We start from the raw sequence: 22,303 nt of genomic DNA, 5'->3' as shown, positions 1-22,303 counted from the left end.
ATTGTAAAGTCAAATGCTAATAATATAGATTGACCAATACTAAAATGACTTGCTCTTTTTAAAATTAAATAACACACCTGAGGAGTCATTGGTTCACTTCCATTAACACTGTCAGGAGATTTCGTGGCTTGGATAGATGCATTCTAAGAAAAAGAAAGAAACATTGTAAAGAAAAGGAACAAAAAACTAGTTATAAAACTGTTAAGAACGAAGGTCAAGTACCAAGACCAGAGGTATATTTATCTATTAAACAAAATTAGTAATTGTTCATTTATTAGAATGTTTTCATGCAAGGCAAAACAAGTCTGGTTAAGTATTTTAGAAAATTTATTTTGCTGTAATATATGTAACTAAATAGCAAAGATTAGTATGTAGCAAAGTTTATTTCAGGCTAATCACATACCTCTCCCTATTATAATGTCCCCAGATTTTTCCCACCATCACAAAATTAATATCAGGGATTCAAATAGCAAAACTCATTCAGATAGAAAACTATCCAGAAAAATAAGTAATGTTAGCTGTTCCCTACAATAAAAGAATATTCAAATTAAAGTTATTTGGGCTAAACTATAAAAATATCTTAGTAATAATAGAAATGCTTTATTCATTTGAAGCCAGCAGTATAAATGACATTGTTATGACAACTTTCAGAAGAACTTAGAATTAAAGTATCTTCTTCCACATGGGAAAGGTTTTTGTTTTGTTCTGTTGGCATGATAAATGCTCCAAGTTAAGCAACATTCTAATAATTACATCAGACTGGACTAGGTTCTGTGATAATGGATGAGCTTATTTGAGATGTAAAATTCTATAATGCATTCATAATACACTCAGTGTCTTAACTAAAATTAGAGCTTCAGAAGTAGCTCACGATAAAATAACTTCCACATTTTAAACAAAAGCATTAGACCAAATACTGGCCACTATGTTTCAATAACTTGGTCTTTAAATAGTACATTTCCCCTACAACTCTACAGCTGATCAAGAAGAGTCAAATACCTGATCTTCTTATTCTAAAAAAAAAAAAAAGTGGAGAAGGCACTCAGCTTTGCAAAAAAGTGTTCTCAAATTTTTGAACTCTCATTAGGTATATGATACTAAGAAATTATTAATTTTTAGGTACGGTAAATGTATTATATATTTATCTTTCAGAAATACATACCAAAATATTTAGATAAAATTTCTGAAATTTTGCTTCAAATAATGCAACAGGGGTTGGGGGCGGCAGCAGCTGCATGTAAGGGGAGGGTGGTGGTATAGTTAGAGAAATGTAAAGGGATGGTGATAAGACAGCCATGAGCTATTCATTGTTGACACTCAGTAATGGATATTGGGGGAGAGGGGAGAATTCTTATACTACTATTATTACTATTTCCACTTTTGTAATGTGTTTGAATTTTTCTCTAATAAAAATTTAAATACATTCTCCCTCTAATATAAAAATTATCAAATTTTATCACTCCAAGAAATTCCCTTAAACTTACATAGGGGAGAAAGGTTGGAGGAACATAGGAAATAACTTTTACCTTCCTGTTCTCTGCCATTTTAAAGAATTAGAAGTTGCATACATGGCATATATTTGTGTAACACCATAATTAATGTTTTCCAACCCTAAAAATATACTACACATTATAAAATAAAAAAACATTTTATAGAGTATCTCAACTAGTCAATATACTGAAAAGTAATCATTAAATTATGGAGAAAAGAAAGGGCTCCATAGAACATTTAGGTTAGGAGGAAGAGTGTAAAGAGTTCATATTCTAATAAATTACTTCACTTTACAGACTACAATCAATTACTTGATTGTAGTCTGTACAAAAAACTATTCCACAATTTGAAATATCACCCAATCAAATATAGCATAACATTTAAAAACTTTCTCTCCTTACATATATATCTAAATTTATATGTTATGTGAAATAGATGCAGGACAGCTAAGGGAAGTATCGGTCTATGTTACCCTATAAATTTAAATAAGAGAAGCAAAATTACAGATTCTGTCACTACTTGTAATGACTTCTCCATTTCTGCCCAACAAACTCTTGCTCATCTTTCAACTTTCAAATGCCTCTTCTTTTGTGAAGCTTCTTATGACTTGCCTGAAGGGATAACACATTCCCTATACCTGTATTTTCTTCTATGAAGCCTTAATTCCTTTTACTGTAAGTATATGTTGATATATTTGTCTCCATATTAACTTACAAACTCTGGGAGGGCAGAAACCTTGCATTTTCATCTTGGTCCCCAGGACCTAACATTTTGATGACTATAGCAGGGCTCAGTAAATGCTTGTTTAAATCCATATGCAGTTACTTCCGTCACTGTAAGGAGACATTCTGAAGACCTTTTCAGACAGAAGCCTAAAGAATTAGCTCTAGCTCAATACATGTCAATACTCAACAGTCACCAATACTTTCTCTTGAAGGCAGTTCTTAGGTAACAGGAAAACTCTTTAAAGTGCATTTAATTTAAAAGCACACACAGGTTCCCTGCCAAATTTGTCTTAAATTATGTTTTGTTCAATCTTTTAACAACTATTTATTGATGGTTGAGCATGAGGGATACAGAAATTTTTAGAATTTGGGGTAAAAAGCATTTAAAAAAAAAAAATTGAAAAGTCAGCAGTTGGTGAACTTGTAATGATTTAGGCCCTCACTACATTTTTATTTTACTATAGGTTATGCTATGATTTCTCTTTATCATGTGGAAAATACGTTTTCATCTGAACAAAACTAAATTTAAATAATATAATGAAGATTTTTAGTCTACTTCAATTACTTTAAAATAGTTCCAAAGCCTCCATTTAAAAATTACTAGCATTTTTCACAATAGGACAGGACTCAATACAAATTACTTGTATGTACTTACAGAAGTGGGCCTAGGAAAAGCTCCTCTTCTTAAGTCTCTATTACTACTACATGAAGTGTAAAGTGATATCGTTTTATGTTTTTAAGTAAATTGGTAAGTTATCTTTAACTAGGACTCCTATTCTCTCTCAAACCAGTTTTGAAAATAGTGAAGTGTTACTGGTATGCAGAATCAAGGAACATTTTTCCTGAGAGCCAAGCTAAGCCATCACTAGAACTCTGAGCTGCTTTTTTTCTAAAATCAAGTTTACAATGTAATTTAGGATTGCTACTGGCCATATATAGACCAAGTCTTTACTGGCGGCATGGGCTGAATACAAAAATGTTCTAATTTCATCATCAGCTTCTTAGTAAGTTAAACCAATTCTCGTTGTTTAAAAACACCTCAATCCCAGTTCAGTGTCCAGTCTAGCACCAAAAAACTATCTTGATTGGACAATCAAACATCTCTAAGTTTTAATTTGTTAAATTAAGTACTTAGATACTTTAGGAAAAAAGACCAATTTTCCAAAGTGAAATTATATACAAGATTCGAAATTGTATGAATTCAGTCAGTTGAAAAATAATGTAATGATTATTTCCTTTCAGCTGTTTAATACAGAAAACTGATACTCCCCCAAATAAGATGCTATTACTTATTACAGTAGAATCCATCTACCTACTTTGAGTTATTTAACTATGGATTTAGATACAATGCATTTTTTCCTAAAAATGTGAGTCGCATCTCAAAAAATTCTTGGCCACCTACAAATAGAACAGATTTCTAGTAATGCATACCTTTTTTTAGTCAAAGAGCAAACATTCCCCTAGGAGAAAACTTAGAGTTTAGACCAAGTGAAGGCAGTCTTCACTACATTAATGAAAATGGTGTTATTTTGTTGCTGTTAAAAAGCTACCAGAAAACACACCAGCCATCAGAATTTAGCGTTTTACTCTTGATTTTTTTAGAGCAGGGTTAGCAACAGGGCACTGAAGATGCTTGAGAGATGGTAAGTGACAAGCGACATAGGATCTGCTTCTAGAATTACCAAATTACTTTGCTTCCCCACAAAGGGAATGCAGAAAGCGGTGGAAGGACTCACCACACTGTCAGTCTGTGTTTTAGGATGTTTGGAGGAATCCAAAGCAAAGATAGTATATTCAGAGAGAAAAGCGGGCTCTGCTATCATCCCGGCTAGTAGCTGTCTCATTCAGTGTAACAAGCAGAGGTATAAAAATAAAACAAATGATGAAAAACAAATCATAAGGGCATGTTGCAACCACATGCATGCACAACACTATAATGGCCTCGTACCACCACCACCACCACCTTCATTCCACCCTCCAAATAATAAGTTGCTGGGAAAGACCAGGAATGGAGATGAGTTGAGCTGCTTAGGATCTCAAAGTCCAACTTTAAACAACTTGCTCATTGGCGTATAAATGATATATGCAACAGGCACCACAGCACACAGCATGTCTGGCAATTTGGTACGTCTACGTCAATAAGAATACAAGCTTTGCGCAGTGGCAGTATCGCAGTGGCAGTACTGTAGTCAATGAGGTTTATCCAAGGCGCGATTATTGCTAAGAACAATACATGGTAAAGAACACAAAGCCTTAGTATAGCATAAATATTGAAGCATTCATTTTTATACATTCAAAAAGATAGCATGGAAATTTGAGGGTAAAACATACAAAACTTTAATCACTTATCTGTACTTATATACAAGAATAGTTTTCTCCAATGTATACATAAGAAACTTTTGAAACTGGAATTTTAAAATTTTAGGGATAAATTCTTTTATACTAGTTCTTTTGATTCTCTTCTGTGCTTCAGTTTTCTTTCAGAAACTGTACACCAGACACCAAAATATTAACGATCATGAATTAGATGTATAAGAGGTTATAATTAAAATGAACTTTTTTTGACAGTGGAGGTTACACAAATATACACATGATCAAATGCACAGAACCAACCCCCCCTCCCCTGCCCCCACACACACATGCAATGAATACATGTAAAACTGGTGAAATCTGAATAAGTTCTGTGGTGCACACAGTTTACCAATGTCAATTTCCTTGTTTTGATAGTGTATTATAGTTTTACAAGATGTTACCTTTGAGAGAAACTGGGTAAGGGTACACAGGGCTTCCCTTAAAAAAAATTTTTGTAGCTTGCTGTGACTCTATGATTATTTTAAAATAAAAACTTTAAAAAACAGATCTTTTGAAATATTAACTTAGCAGTCAATGCATGTTATTATATGATATATAACTAAAAACATATCAGAAAATAAACATCTGCAAAAGCTTAAGAACTTACACTTTTTTGTCTCAGTACTATAGAGTTATGGATCCTAACTAGAGCCTTCACTAACTCTTCATTTGTCCTACATTACAGACCATCTTACAGATAGGACATTTTTTAAGTCTGCTGTTGTTATGTTAATAACTGGTACTCCATGGGTAGGATTCAAGACTTGACTTTATACTAAGTCTTAAAATTTAGTATTAGTAGTGCACTAAAATATTCCAGTTGCCTGTCTGGCTCTAAGGAATCCTCCTATCCAATTTTTCACTCTTGCTGAAAATCTCTCCTGGGAACTAAGACCATGTTTTGAATGAATGTTATTTTAAGTTAAAGGCTATACAAATTCATTCTTCTTAGGCTTCCAAAGTTAATTTTTGAAACCAAGTCAATCTTGCTCACACAAGGAAATAACTTAAAACTGCACTCAATTAAGGGTATGTTTGAAATTTTAAGAGAAAAATACAAAAGCTAATTCTCATTATAGAAATATTGACCAAACATTTCAAAAGAAGCTGCCAAACAACAACTTACACTCCAGCCCCTAGCCCACGGAAAAGCAAATGATATCAAAACTAGTTTCCACTGATAGCTACCTCAAAGCCCAAGTTTTTCTCCCCACTTGTCCTTGTCAATTTCTTCTATGTCTGTGAAAGTCTCACCAGCATCAGTTCTCAAACATTCTAAATAACATTTTGTCTCAACTCAATCTCTTTCAAACTGTTCAAATTCTAATCCAAATCTGCTAAAAATTTAATTCACCTCCTCTTCTGTGTGGTCCCTCACTGCAACCATCAGTTGAACTAACACTGATCGAAGTTTTAAGATTCTAAAACATTCATGAAGCTACCTAAAAACTCTTATCAGATGTGTGCTGAAAGTTTTCAATCTATCCTCCATATTTCTTACTCAAAAAAATATTTTTTTTCTGAATCTCTGTGTTTTGAGTGGGATTATTCAGTCTTCTCTTCGAATTATCTAATTTTCCCTTGAACTGGGACCAGTCTGAATTTCATTTTGATTTACAATTTTGTATAATTCTTTTTTTCATTTCCAGCATTTCCATCTGTTTCTTTTTCATATCTACCTAGTCTAATTTTGTTTTGTTTTGGCCTGTTTCTTCTCTATAATTTTATGTTCATAAGAAGATTACTTCATTTATCTTACTAAAGATACATATTTTAAAGTTGTTTCCAGATTACTCTATTATTTTAATTTTATTTGAAATAAATTTATATTCCAATATCTGTTTTTTAGCTGCCTTCTTAGCATTTGCTTTAGAATTTTTATGTACAGCCTCATTTTGAGACAGTATTATCTTTCTCCTTCCTTCTGTGCTCATCCTTCCTTATCCAGTCCTAGTTTCGGGTTTCCTGCCCTACAGCAATACAGGGGTTATCTCAGACTCAATCACTAAGCCAATGTGAGGTTTGGTTCATTTCTTGATCATGACGCCTCCCTAGGGACAGAAGCTTCTTTAATGGGCCACAGAGAACTCCAGGCAGCAGTTAGCGAAAGTTTTTTTCAACTTCTTTTCACCAGTGCTGGGAGCCCCACTTTAGCCCCTAGAGCTTGTAGCACTTAATCTATCTCTGGCATCAAAGAACCCACCCAGTCCTTCACAAGAGAGTTCAAAGAGAAAAGTAAGTCCTAAGACCTGCTCTAAGGCATCCACTAGCATCCACTGTATGTAATGAATTAATGTATCTCTTATGAATTAATATATCCCCTATTAGGGAAGGGACCTTAAAAACTTTCGTACCTTAAGAAGTCTATAAGTCTCTCTACCTTAAAGAGAGGATTTCCTGTTTCTATCTTCCCAGACACTGTTACATATGTAACACTCATTCCATTTTTATTTGCAACAGTGTAGACCTTAAGAAGTACTCATGATAATAAACCCTGCAGAAGATACAAGAATATAATTGTGTTCAGCAGTAGCAGGTAAGGAAATACCTAGTACAGACTGTGGGTATACCATTTTGATCAAATTCAATTCAAAACCACAACTTAAGGCCTTATTTTGTCTGTATGGATATTTCTACTACACAAAAACTCTTCAAACAAACAAAAGACAGTAAAAAAGGACAAAGTGACTAAATTACTGTAATCCTAATCATCACTGAAAAAGACCAATAAAGATGGACAAAAACATCCATGAGGCCAGAAAACCAGGAAAGTAACAATACAGACACAAGGAATTTTTGCTAAGTCCCAGAGCACTTGAGAAAAATAAGTCATCACAGATCAACTTCTCACTCCAATTCTGATAATGCTCAACTCAGCATACTCAACGATAAGGTGTAACCAAAACTTGGTTCCTCAAAATGATCAACAAATCTTTAGCTTGACTGACAGAGAAAAACAGTGAGAAGACTCATATTACTAATATCAAGAATGAATGAGGGTAAATTACTACTAGATTTACAGAAATAAAAAGGATTATACTATGAGCAAACTGTATGCCAACAAACTGTATACCTTGAATGACACAAAAATTCCTAGAAAGATCCAATTACCAAAACTGACTCAAAAAGAATGAGAAAATCTCAATAGAGCTATAACAAGTAAAGAAACTGAATTAGTAATCAAAACGCTTCTCACAAGGAAAAGCCCAGAATCAGATGGCTTCCTCGGTAAATTATATCAAACATTTAAAGAATTAATACTAATCTTCACAAACCCTTCTCAAAAAATATAAGAAGCAGGAATACTTCCCAACTCATTTATTAGACCAATATTTTCCTAATATCAAAACCAGACACCACAAAAAAAGAAAGCTAAAGAACAATATCTCTTATGAATATAGACACAAAAATCCTCATAAAATACTATCAAATCAAATCCACAATATAAGATTATATACCGCGAGCAAGTGGAATTTGCCCCAGGATGAAAGGTTGGTTTAAAATCTAAAAACAAAAAAATAGATAAATAAATAAATTTAAAAAATAAAATCCAAAAACCAATTAATATAATACACCATATCAATAGAATAAAGATCAAAGCCACATCTCCATCTCAACAGATACAAAGAAAATTCAATACTGCTTCATAATAAGAATACTCAACAAACTAAGAATGGAAGAGAACTTCGTCAACATGATAAAGGACATCTATTAAACACCCACAGCTACATCACACTTAATGACAAAAAAACTGAATATTTTCAACCTAAGATCAGAAACCAGACAATTATATCTGCTCCTGCCACTTCTGTTCAACGTTGTACTGGAGGTTCTAGCCAGGACAATTATGCAAGAAAAGGCACCCGGATTAAAGGAAGATGTAAAACTACCTCTATCTGCAGATGACATGACCTTGTACATAGAAAATACTAAGTAACCCGCTATATAACTATTAGAACTAATACATAAGTTCAGCAAGTTTGCAGAATACAAGTTCAATTTACAAAAATCAACTTTATTTCTATAGAGTAGCAATGAAAAGACCAAAAATGAAATTTAAAAAACAGTTCAATTTACAGGGGCCCTTAACATGATCCTATACTCTACATTGCTCCAAAGCACCTAACTCTAGAGAAGCAAAAAAAGATTTATCAAGCAACAAAAAGGAAAGGAAGCTCTATGCTGAGGATAATGAGGCGATGCCCAGCATCACCAGGAAAGAGTACTATGTTCAACTGGACAGATCTGTCATTTGTGCAGAAAGAGGTAGGGCTAGAGCGCCAGAAATCTGCAGACCTGAGGATCAATGCAAATTCAATCTACTCCTTTGCCTTCAATGCCTACAATCATATGGATGATTTTTTATATCCCTATAAGGAAGCTGGAGGCACTAAACCTTTAGTTTACTTAGCCTATTGTAAAGAATGCTCCAACCATCCCTTTCAGAAAAGATTACTTCATAAGATATACTCAATTAAAACATTTTAAAGCATCCTAGATAAATCTTTTCTAAAAAACAATAGTAATAATCAAGTTACTTTCAGGATTTCAATTGTATTGTGTGTAAACCAATATATTACCATAATATCAAGGAATATACCGAGTATAGGAATGATGCCATTAACACTGATTGCAAAAATAGTAATACTCAGTATTGTGGCTTTCATTCAAATTGGTTACATGTATAAACTAAGTTTAATAATATTAAACTTGAAATCATAACATTAAAGAAATGCAATATTGCAAATAATGCACGAAAAAAGAGACCTCAAAGAAAGTATGCATATACTTTATACTTTTGTACAACTTTCTCAGATCATTTAAATATATGCATGAAGGACACAATACATACGACATTAATTTTGAGTGTAAAAACTATACCGTAAAGTATTTATTTTACTATCAACATCTACTAAATAAAGGTTTAAAATTTTTTTGTTTTAAAGTCTTCTTCATCGCGACAATCTGGAAATATCTCTCAAATTTCTAAATTTCCATATACTCTATGACCCAACTACCCCATTCCTAGAAATCCATCCCACAGAACAGCATTATAAATGTTTGTGTACAATGCTCAGTAGTACTATACTAATTGTAATACTGAAAAGATTATAAGATTTGATTTGTAATATTGAGACCTTTTCCAAACTAATCTATAGTCGATGCAATCCCAATAAAAATCTCTGTAGGTTTGTTTTGTTGTCATTGTTTGTATTTTGTTTTGTTTTGAGTTTTTTATTGTGAAACTTAAAAATCTGATTCAAAAATGTATATGGAATTTCTATGGAAAGGAATAAGAATAACCAAGACATCAAAGAAGAAAAAGGTAGACTGAACGTTTCTGTCTCCCAAAACTGATATGTCAAAGCCCTAAACCTTAATATGATGGTATTTGGAGGTGGAGCCTTTGGGAAGTAGTTAGATGGGGTCATGAGGATGGGGCCCTCATAATGGAATTTATGCCACTTATAAAAAAAGAGACATGAAAGCTGTCTCCCACATTCCTCCCACCCTTCCAGCTCTTCCCTAGGTGCATGCACCAAGGAAAGGCTATGCTAGGATATAATGAGAGGACAGCTATCTGAAGACCAGGAAGAAGATCCTCACCAGGCACCCAATCTGCTAGCATATGGATCTTAGGTTACCCAACCTCTAGAACTAAATGTTTGTTGTTTAAGCCACTCAATCTATAGAATTTTGTTATAGCGGCACAAGCTAATTAAGACGGGGAAGACCTGCTCACTGACGGCACGATATAATATAAAACTATAGTTATTGAGACAGTGTGGTAATCTAATCAAAACCAAAGCAAACAGAATAGAAAAGAGGGCCCAGAGACAAAATCGCTCAAATATAGACACTTAATTTCTGAAAAATAGTAGCACAATAGAGCCGTGTGGAAAGAATGGGACAGCTGGAAAACCATGAGAGGGAGGGGTGAAACTTGATTCCTACATCACACCATACTGAGAAAAAAATCATTTATAAATGGAATATAGATCCAAATGTGAAGAGTAAAACAGGATAATACAGGAAAATATTCTACGGGTCAGAAAAAATTCTTTAATAAGAAACAAAAAATATTAGCCACAAAATAAAATATTCTGTTCATCAAAGAACATCATTAAGAGAATAAAAAGCAAGCCACAGAGTGGACGAAGATATCTGCATATAGCCAACAAAAAACTATCCACATTATATAAAAAAAAGGACTCCCACAAATCTGTAAAAGACAAACCAATAGAAAAATGAACAAGAGACTTAAACGAGCACTTCACAGCAGAAGATATCAAATGGCCAATACACAAATGAAAAATGTTATCATAGAAATGCAAATTAAAACTACAGTAAGAAAATACTATGCACCCACCAGAATGGCTGAAATTAAAAAGACTAGCAAAGATGTAGAGCAAACAGCAACTCTGATAACTAGTAGGGAGGTAACGTTTTTACAACTATTCTGAGAAATAACGGGCATTATCTTCTAAGGTGTTAAAATTATGTATACCCTTTGACCCAGTGATTCTACTCTTAAGCACCTAGCCAAAGAAATGCAAATACCTGTGTACCAAAAGAAATGTACAATAATGTTCACAGCAGCACAATTTACAATAGTAAATTATAAAACTACAGACAACCAGTTTAACCTCAATGTTTACAACAGAAAGCATATTTAAGTGGTACTATAAACAAAAGGAAGGATGCAAATACCAAAAAGTCAGGAAGATGGTAATCTTTGGGGATGGAGGGTGGGGGTAAAGCAGCACTATAGTGTTCCTTTGAAATAATTCACTAATTTGTGCATTTATGTTTTACCTTCTTTTCTGTACCTGTGTCAAACTTCATAGAAAGATTTTTAAAAGGTTGGAAAAAACCTAATCTGAGCTATGGTGCCAGCTGTAAGTCACATGGAATAAGTAAAGTTACTTCAGTTTCCAATTACTAGCTTGAAATTATAGGACTTTTCCCCACATGATGATGTTATGTTGAACAAATTGTTTTCAAATTATTCTGAAAAATTAAAACATTAAAGGCAGAGTATATTGCCCTCTCAAATTAAGATTCTCAAAGAAAACACACTTTATAAAAGCATAACTACCATTTAGGGAAAAAAGACAACTATGTCATTAATAAATACATAAGAATTAAATATCTGACCTGTCAAAATAATTTCCCATTTTGTTATAAACCGTAGCATTCCATTTTAGACTAATAAGCTTCTTGTGAAAGGTTTACTAAAGTAGAAATTCCAAACTTACCTCTCTATTGGGTGTACCTTCGTCAAGTTGCTCTGTAAATGAAGATGTCCTGCTTCTGGTTCTCGTTGGCATTGAAGAGTTGGAGGAAGCCTAGAGTCAAAAATTATTGAATGACTTAGAAAGACTATACTGACTAGTGCACTATGTGCTGGGTAGTCCTTCTCTCAGTCAATGACCAAAGAACCCAACGAAAGAAAAGAGCAAATATATGAAAAACAGAAAAGGATAAGTAAAACATAATCCAGTCCCAGGCTACCTAATGGGTCCTTGGTCTGAATCTACCACCAACTAAAACTATGATCTTAACTAAATGAATTTCTTGAGGGCTATGTGTCTTCATCTATAAAATAAGGTTGTGCTGGTAAAATAAGATAATAGGGAAAACTGAAACCAGGTGAGGAGTATATGAACATTCTCTGTACTATCTTTGTAACTTTCCTGTATATAAAAATTATTCAAAAATTAAAAGTACATAGCAAAAAATAAGGTTGTCAATTCAATATTTAAGGTGCCTTCTAGCTCTAACACTCAATACTATGAAATGCACATCTCTCTAGTAAACATCTCTCTAGTAAAGGGCCTGCTTTGAGCCTACCTTACATGCCACAACTAGATACTGAGATGCCAGTCCATTCAGCCCTATGAAGCAGGAGTCCCCAAACCCTGGAGCTGGAGACTGGTATCTGTGTATGGCCTGTTAGGAACTGGGCCACACAGCAGGAGGTGCGTGGCTGGTGAGAAAGCAAAGCTTCCTCTGTATTTGCAGCTGCTCCCCAGCGCTAGCATCACCACCTCAGCTCCATCTGAGATCATCAGGCATTAGATTCCTATAGGACCACCAGTCTCTGGTGCCAAAAAGGTTAAAGACTGCTGCTATAAAGGACATCCTGACTCCTAATATCCTCAGTATAAAAACCTTCTAGAGAAAGGGCCTAAAATTTAAACTAGGAGTTTAAGGTCTACTCGAGGTGAGCTAAAAACAGTCCTAAAAGTTTAAAGCCCAAACTTCAAGACTCTCCCTCACCCATAACAAAATAGGTCTGAACTCATCCACACATAGAAATAAGTTTTGATGCCTTACCCTTTTGTAGTGTGCACAGCTCTAAATAAATAAAAGGCATTTAATAAATATTTGGTAAATAAATGAGTGATTGAACAAATGGAACCCTGATCTGTCAAACAGGCCCATAGTCATGGCTAGGCGAGAAAAGAGAGGTCATGAGGAATAGTGCACACACATACAAATACTCTATATACACACATATATAAACATACACACATATACAGATTTAGTTTAAAATAAGCGTAACATTTCTAATCAAGACAAGATACCCAATACATGGTGTTGGGACAAATGACCATGTATATGGATGGAAGGACATCAATCAGATCCTTAGTTCATACTTAAGCTATATTAAAGATTTAAATGATCTTTAAAAAATTGAAATATAAAAGAAAATATGAGGGTCTATTTCCATAATGTCTGAATAGGAGAGATTTTTATGCCAAAAGCAGAAATCAAAATTAAAAGTTTAATTGAGAGGAGAAGGAAAACATCAACAAAATGCGATAGAAGTTTAATATCCTTTTTTTATAAATATCTCTTAAAAGGCCAAAGTTAGAACTCTGAAAACTCACTAATCCAGTCGTCTTTGCATCTAGGGCAGGTGACCTATGCTCCATCAATGAACACACCCACATGAGACTATGAGTCATAAATGAGTGATGTGAGAAAAATAAATACGCATAATTAAAGTCCATCAGCTGACGATCATGGAGACAGCATCATGCATTCGTGTACAAGAGCTGTGTAGTGGAAGATGCAATGCTGGTACCAAGCTGAGGCAGCTACAATACTGTTGTTAGTACAGTCCGCTCTGCGTGGCTGAGCATGGCAACCTGCCCAGACTTTCAGGCCCTTCTGGAAATTCTGTAAGCTACCAAATATTCTTTAATAAATTCCTTTTCTGCTTACCTAACTAGACTGAATTCTGTTGCTTACAACTAAGAATTTCAGCTCACATATACCTCCTAAAAGATGAACCAGAAAAATCAACAAGTGATAGATGAAATTACCTACATGCAGAAGTTACCTTAAGGAATAAGATACCCTTTCCTAGGATAAAAACAAAACAGTAAGGTCTTAAAATTTTAAACAAGAAAATGGTTGAATGTGAAATAAAGCTGAAGCCTTGTCAATATTTTAATGTCTAGAAAATGTATGACTAGAAGTTAATATTGTGCTTAGAAAATGGGAAGGGAAAGCACAGTAATTGGACAGTGTCTACCCAGCACTTTAGAAATAGTTTTCACTGAAGTTGAGAGAAATTCAATAAACCCTTCCTAAACGCAGAGCCATGAATTTCAAACCATCCCAGCTTCAAGAGCTATAGATGCGTTAAAGCCTGCCACTATGAGAGGGAAGAGCTCCATTTCTATCTGCTTTGCAATGGTTGTGTGTAATATCTCCTTTAATAAACGGGCCACTGAGGAGGCAAAAAGTTAAACAAAGTACTACTAGGCTAGAGGAAATAGCTCTTGACCAACCCTCTCTGCTTCGATTCCATCATCACCAAGTGATCTTAGGGTTAGTGATTCAGCTTTCCAAATGCCAGATGCCAGGAAAGGGCTACTCAAGACAGTGACCTTCCAATCACTTGAAAAGTACACCCCCACTGTGAATTTTAAAAATTGGCACTATGTCTTTTTATCTTGGCCTCATGTGGGCCTAATCAGTAACTGACAGCCCAATCAGCTCTAGATAAACCAGCAAAATCAAATGTTGAGGTTTATAAATTTGAACAGGTTCTGAAACATATTGTCCTCAGTAAAGCAGTACCACCTGGCAAGGCTTGGCCTGATGACTTGTAGGTCTTCCTCTGCAGTTGCAAGAGTAGGATCCCGTGAGGGAATGGATGTGACTGTGAAGTATAAAACATGCATAAAAAACTAACTGTACTTGGGCATTTATCCCAAGGTCCTGGATCTTTAATGAGCTATCCTAACTTCAAAATATAAAAGAATTTAAGATTCATTCAGACTAAACTTGGTCCAATTAATTTTCATAGCCATGAAAAATCTTAAGACAGAGTTCTAAGCTATTTGTCAAGAAACCTGATGGTTATATCCAGGCTCACAATTAACACTTTTATTGCTGACTATTATCATTATTATGAGACTACAGGCCTCAATTTCAGTATAAGAAAGACCCTTTTAGTCAATGCAGCATGCAGACTTCTAAGATGATTCCAAATGACCCTTGCCTTGTGAATATGCTATCACTCCCCTGATTAGCTGACCTTACACAGCAAAAGGGCTTTTGCAGGCATATTTAAGGTTACTAATCAGTTGGCTCTGAATTAATCAAAAGGAGATTATCTGAATGGGTCCAACCTGATCACACAAGCCCTTGAAATATGAGTGCAGAGGCAGAAAGCAGAGAAATGTACTCCCGCTGTCCTAAAGAAAGCAAAATGTCTACAGGGGTCCAGTAGCAAGGAACTGCAGGCAGCTCTAGGTGCTAAAAGTGGTCCCCTTCAAAAGCCGGATAAAGACGTCAGTTCTACAACTACAAAGAACTAAATTTTACAACCACAAGAACATGGAAGAGGACTCTAAGCTCCAGATAAGAACACAGTCTGAAGAATACCTTGATCTTAGCCTTGTGAGATCCTGAGCAGAGAACCTAGTCACTCCGTCACCCCATTATCAGACTTCTGACATATGGATTATGAGATAATAACTGGGTTATTATGCAACATTAGAAAACTAATACAATCACCTTTAGGAATAATAAGCCTTGAATGCCTTGTCCTTACATACCATGACTTTTCATCATCAAGATCCTACTCAGATGTCACCCTGACCCTCTCCAGAAATGTCTTCCTATGTGCAGCCACAATACCCTGTGCATACTACCACCATACTAGGTGTACTTGTCGCTCAACTCCATGGTATAGAGACTACATTTACCCTTCAAGGCAAATGCAACACCCAGGTTTACACCTCCACAGGCTTGTTAAATAAATAAGTGCTCTAATTACAAATGCTTTCAAATACTTTATCTCTGTTGATCCTCACAACCAATCTGAAAGGTAAGCAGGACAGATAGTATCATCCCCAATTTCTTGATGAGAAAATAAGAAGCTCGGAATACTCATGTGGCTTGCCCAGGTTGCATACTGCAAGATCTGGGTTAACACACAGGTCTGATTCCTTCATCCATTTAGTATTATTTAGACCATTGTTTCTCAAATTTTTTGCCACTCAGACCTAGAGTTAAATTAATTAATCAATTAATTAATTAAACCATTTCACACAGAGACATCTCTAAAACAAAAGTTTAAAAAAATTTAACCTTTGTAACATAAGATATCACATTTTCTGACCTAATTAATTCTTTCATTAAAAAAAATAGCTGATCCCACCTACTTGCACTGCTCAGCATAAAAAAAAGTTAAGATACACAAATGATCTATCCAGAAACAAAATTTTTTTAAAAGGGGAGAGGGGCTAAAAAAAGGAAGGAAAAAAAGGAAACCGGAAATGTTTTAAAACCAAGGAAAAAAGAGATGATTAAAATATCGGGTTAACTACTAATGAAGGAAAAACAGGCTTAGAATTAGACTTCTCAGCTGCAATACACATAAGAGAGAAATAATTCAACGATCTGAGGGAAAAATTTCAACCTAGACCAAGAACAAACAAATCCTCCTGAGTGGGTAAAAGGAAACTGCCTTACACACCCTATTAAACTCTCGAGGGCATGGTGCCTTCATCACAAAATAATTTACACTTAAAAATGAAGAAACTATAATATACGAATTCAAAATTCTTTGCTTAAGAGAACAATTTGTGTAATCTGTTGCAAAAAGGATTGTAATCAAAAAAGGCTTTTTGTTTTGTTTTTAATTCATGCCTGAATGAAATCTTTAACCCTTAACTCTGAAAACAATCCACAACTACTCAACTGAATAGCTGAGAACCTGAGACCAGAAGAGAATCAAGTTTCTGTCAGTAGTTGATCACTAACGATTTCCTTTGGCATTCTGGGTAAATAGACATATTATCAAAGAGGATTGCTTTAAATCTTTTGTACACAAAGTAATTTTATTTGATCCAAATGGAGTCTCACCAGAGGCATCGCCCTATCCAAACTGGGAGAGCTCTAATGTCTTAGTTTGCAACTAGCTTTTTTTTAATATTATTCTAAAAACAACCTTTGTTAATGCACAAAAGCAATTTCCATGAAGAAAAACTAAATACAAATAAGAAAAAATATACTCATAATATTTCACCAGCACCTTACAGTATAATCTTCTTAAACTATTTTCACTGTTTGTATATAGACATGTACATATTTTGCCCTACAAAATTGAGTTCATACGCTTTTTAATCTGCTTCTTAACACAATTATTTTGCATGTTAATAATACTTTTCTGTAGGCGCTAACACTAGCAGTGTGATATTAAGCAACTTAACCTCTTTGAGCCTCACTCCTTCATGTATAAGAGATTATCAACCTCTTGGTTTAAGTGACAATTAAATAAAATAATGCACATAAAATACTAAGCAAAATGCCTGGAACATAGTAAGAATCCAATAAACGACATTTTTTTAAGGCTGCAGAATAATCGACTTCCTGATACAACTTTCTCTTTCTATCGTTGAACAATTTTTTAGCCAGTTTTTAACTATTAAAACAACATTGAAATGAAAATCCGTGTGGCTAAATCTTTTAATACATACTAAATTTTCTTAGAATAAATTTCTAGAGGTGGAGTCCTGGATCAACGATACTTTATACATTCCCAAATGTTAAGTGCCTTACTTTTGCTAACACGCCTGTTTCCCCACATTCTTCATCTCTACCTCACTTTTAAGTTTTTTCTGTTTCTTAAATAACTGTGTTTTGTAAAGTCAGAAAAGCAGTGAATAGTATGAAAAGTAAAATATTTACTTCTTAAATTTTAGTCACTATTTACATTTTACTTCGGAGAATTAAAAAGCCTTCACTGTCATGTTCCAATGTAGTTCAAGAGCTGTTTTAACTCTATACAAGCTTTAAAGAGAACAACTTCAATTCATAGTTTAGAACAAACTCAATGTAATATCTGCTTAATAGTTGTTAATAAGATGTTTAATAGTTGTTTATAAATTATGTAAGATAAATGTTATGTTATAAAATGTATTAGAGATGCCTCCAAATTAGTCAAAACTCAGACTTCCTGTAGAAACTAAAATTAAGAGAGTTGTGCTCAATCTGTTGAGATACAGAAAGGTTGGGAAGAAATTTAGTAGAAACCATTATTTTCACTGAAAAGACCACGTGCTGCCAGCACCAAAACATACAAATATTCACTGATGCTTAAGGACTGTTTCTTTAAATTAACACTAACACGCCCCCTTTTTCCTGGAAACTGTCATTTCCTGAAGCAACAGCATCCGTGAAAAACCACATTAACAAAACTCCTGAAGAAGTACAAGCCTAGTTGTGGACAGGCACAACCCCAGCGAGCCTCAGAGTGTCAGCCCCTCTGGCTGTCCGGGATCAACCAAGTTATGCCAAGTGACTAACTCGTGACAGCCTCAGGCGCTGGACGCCGGCCACACTACCACCTCTTTCGCGTCCCAACGCTCCCGCAAGCAGCCTGGCCTTGAATGGCTCAACCCCCGGCCCTTACCCCTGGACCAGAGTTTGGAATTAATCAGACTTCTGTCAGGGATCAGGAATCCTGCGGGATCCTGGTCCCTCGGTACTCAATCTCGGGTTGGGGACAAAAGAGGCGACTTCGGTCAAGAGATCAGATATTACAAGGGACCCAGGTTTTCCCATCTCGCCCTTATTCCTGCGTTGGGGTCTCGCCTGGGTGGGAGAATCTAGATATGAGTCAAAAGTCATGCAAGATTGGAGCCCTTCTCACTTGTTCTCAGGCCGGGGTCGGGAATTAGGGGAAAACTCTAACAGAGGTCAGATACACGAAGGATCCAGCCACTCCCATCCACTCCCCTGAGCCGAGCCTGGGGATGGGGACCCGGATCGGGAGTCACGAAGGACCTGCACCAACCTGAGCTCGTACCCAGTGCAGAGTTTGGAGGAATCCTCAGGTTAGAGGTCAAGGGTCATGGAAGAACCTCCCCTCCTTTTTGCCCCAGAGCGAGGGTCAAGGGGTATCGGGAACTCGGGGAGAACGGCAGCCATAGTACCTGAGTAGAGGCCAGCACCTGCTGGAACTGCTGCTGCTCCTCGCTGACCTTTTGCTTCAGTTTCTTGAACATGGCGCAGCGCGGGGTCCTGAGTGTGAGTGAGACCTGAGGGGCGAGCGCCCAGGGAGACCCAGCCGCGGCACCGTCGGCGGCTTCTCTACAGCAGGGACCGCGGGGGCCGGGCCTCGCTGCCTGCTCCTGGGGCTCGCGGCCGGATCGGGACTCTTATCTTACGGGTGTCGGCGTCGCCGCCGCCGCGTCTCCTTCTCGTGGGTGCCACTGGTTGGCCTCGGCCCCCCATCCAGCCCCGGCGGCGGCGGCGGCGACAACGGCAGCAGGTGAGCGGTGTGCCAAAGGCGCCTGCGCGGCCTACGTGGAGCTCGCCGAGGGAGCCCTACGGGGCGCGGTAGGGAACAAGCACGGAATCGGGCCGGCACATGCGCGCTCGAGGCGTCGCGCACGAACGCGGGAGCGCGAAGGACGGCGCAGCGCTCTGCGCTGCCCAAACCCGGTGCGTGCAGAGCTGCGCTTGGAGCGGGACCGGGGGTGGGGGGCTGCTCTGAGCACCAAGCTGACTCGCTTGGGCACTAAGAAGTCAGGCGGGGAAGGTGCTGCTGCTACTGCGGGGCTAGCAGGCCACAGTGAAGACCCGCCTGTATAAGCGTCGTGGGTGGGAGAAGGGACATTCAGGGAACCTGCCAAGGGCTCTGAAGGATAGTGTACTTTTTTCAGTATTTGTGGTTAGAATTTTGTATCTTGAGCGTCTAGTAATCCTGCTGCTAACATGAGGAAGCTCCCAGGGTCCAAATATTTCACGCTGATAGTGCAAAGATCTCAATCATTTGGACATCTGCCTTTATTTTTTTTAATTTCACCAAAATCGTATATATTATCACTTATTCAAAAAATCTTGAGCAGTCTAAGTGTCAGGTCCTTGGGGATGTTAGAATTCACACCCTGGTGGAAGACACAGATTCCTAAGGAGTCCACATTTACCTCTAGCACCTGCAGTTATCCTAATAGTTTAATGTTTATGTGCCTAATTCATTCAACACCCTGCACTTTGGTGGTCAGTGAACCCTCATCTATCTCATCAACCTACATGCTATACCACATTGCTTCATATTGCCTCAGGTATCAGAACCTGGCAGTATATGCTGATCTTCACATTTTATTTAGCAATTAATTATAGGGGCAAGTTGCTCTCTAAGATTCCATAGCCTGATCCCTAAGTGTATTAGAGCCAGAGCAGGGCCTGGTCTGAATACTGAATTGACAACTGAGCTAAATCCTCTCTTATCTCATGGTAAACACCTATATAATTAACAAGAGCTTCTTTTTTTTTTCCAGGAGTCCTTTTCTCTTAAGACTGTAAAGTTCAATGGGCCTTCGGCTGCTCCCAGACTCCAGATGCCTGATACGCATCTTCAGCCCAACATTCACATATAAATCCAAGGTCACCAGTTATATTTATACATATATGTATATATTTGTGTATTATGTATATATCTGGGCCCTATGCAAGCAGGCCATAATAAATAATAAACAAATGAATAAGAAGAGATTTGATATAGCACTTAGAGAAAGAAAAAGACCGGAAGAGGGCTAGTTATGTGAAAAAAGCCTTGCTATGACACCAAAAATTGAGGAAGAAGGGACAAGATTGAAACTATCATGTTTAACCACAATTTTGTTGGAACATTAAGCCTCCCATGGTCAGCCCCATTCGGCTTCAGGTCTCTGCAAATTAACATTCATTGTTTGTTCTTAATTAAACCTATAAGTTACTCTTAATTCTTCATCCACTCTTGGATGCAAATCACCACCTTCTGAAAGCTCTTGCCTTGGCCCACTTAGTGTCCTGCACCAACCCAGCCAGAGCACTCTGCCTGCCTCAATGTTCCATGTTAATAATTTGAACTCGTCTCCAACAAGCTGCTCAAGGACCATCACACCTCACTGCAGTACAGAAGGACGTTTGAAATGGGCTTGCATCTGATCATAATGACCAGAAGCCTCATGAATTTATCTCTCCAGTAGAATTAGTGTCTATCTTTTTTATGACAAGGAAGCAATCTTCATAATTACAGACCAAACCTAATTATCATTCTTTCACCCTTCCCATGGCAGATACCATCCTACCTACATATTTCAGGAAAATTTCAGAATAACATAATCACTAGGGACAATGCTTCAGAAAACAGTATTATATATATTATCAAGTTCCTTTCTAAGCCTTAGATAGGAAAATAGTATGTCAGAAAAGACTACTAGCCAAAAGAACCAATTGCAGCTGAGATCTTTAACTGTAATTTTCTACTTTCTGACCACAAACATCCATCAGCCCTTGTGCATCACCACACAACACACTTTCTTCTGCCATCCACAGAAGTACAGCATAACAGCAAAGAGCATAGACTTTGATGTCACCCAGATTTTGGTTCAAGTAGAACTCAGCCATTTTCTCGCCCTGTGACCTTTGGCACTTAGGTAAACCACATAGTACAAAGTCAAATGCCTAAAGGGAGCAAAAATGTTACGAGTGAACACATACGGTATAAGACAGTAGAAGATGAGAGAAAGTAACAAACTAGATAGTGCGAACACATCTAGAGGTCTTTTTAAATCACTGCAGCAAAATAGAATAAAATTCAGGCCAAAGGCCAGATTGCAATCTCTGAGTTTCAGCTCTCTGTGCTTCATTTTCCTCATCGGTAACATTTGAATATTTCGTAGAAATGTCATGAAGCTTAGATGAGATGATATGCATAGACTATAGCTCATAGTAAATAATGCTCATAAATTCTAAGAGTTTCCTTCTCTTCTTTCTAGTAACACTCTCTATACATTGATAGCTCTAGCCTAGATCTCTCTCCTGAGCTCCAGATTATAGCATCTCCAATAGGCTCTCAGCTTTGGGAGGGTGAGAACCGTGTCTGTCATACAATTCAGCCAGTGCCTCGTACAAAGCCCGACGCTAAATTTCTACAGAATTACTTAGTCTTAATACATTCAACTATTGAACAACTATTAGACAACTTAATTGGCAACTCAAATACAATGTATCTAAAACTGAAATCCTCCACTATTGAACCCATCCCTGACAATATCAGATTTGCCCCTTCTGTGTTTCCTCTCACACTCCTGCATGTTCTCTTCTTCAAAAGTTTATCATCCCTGTGTTCTGCCTTGGCTGGTGTCACCTCCATCTGCTCAGTTACCCAACCTAAAAGTTTGAAAGTCAGTCAAAACATCCTTCTCTCATTCTTC

The 22,303-nt window shown here is 36.7% G+C and overlaps 1 protein-coding gene across 1 annotated transcript in view; it reads right to left on the bottom strand.

Annotated features, from left to right (window-relative positions):
- The window catches only part of GOLGA4 (golgin A4), a 93,343-nt gene extending 73,893 nt beyond the window's left edge, over positions 1-19,450 (bottom strand). The window contains exons 1-3 of the mRNA XM_025039346.1: positions 19,034-19,450; positions 11,828-11,917; positions 78-143 (exon numbers count right to left, since the gene is read on the bottom strand). Of these exons, the coding sequence (XP_024895114.1) occupies positions 78-143; positions 11,828-11,917; positions 19,034-19,105 (228 nt within the window). The 5' untranslated portion in view covers positions 19,106-19,450. The remainder of the gene's footprint in view (positions 1-77; positions 144-11,827; positions 11,918-19,033) is intronic.
- Positions 19,451-22,303: the final 2,853 nt, after the last annotated feature.

The sequence above is a fragment of the Pteropus alecto genome, unplaced genomic scaffold (genome assembly GCF_000325575.1).
Source record: "Pteropus alecto unplaced genomic scaffold, ASM32557v1 scaffold10, whole genome shotgun sequence".
Classification (NCBI taxonomy): Eukaryota; Metazoa; Chordata; class Mammalia; order Chiroptera; family Pteropodidae; genus Pteropus; species Pteropus alecto.
Note: the sequence above shows the minus strand (reverse complement) of the source record. Positions and strands in the feature narration are given on the sequence as shown.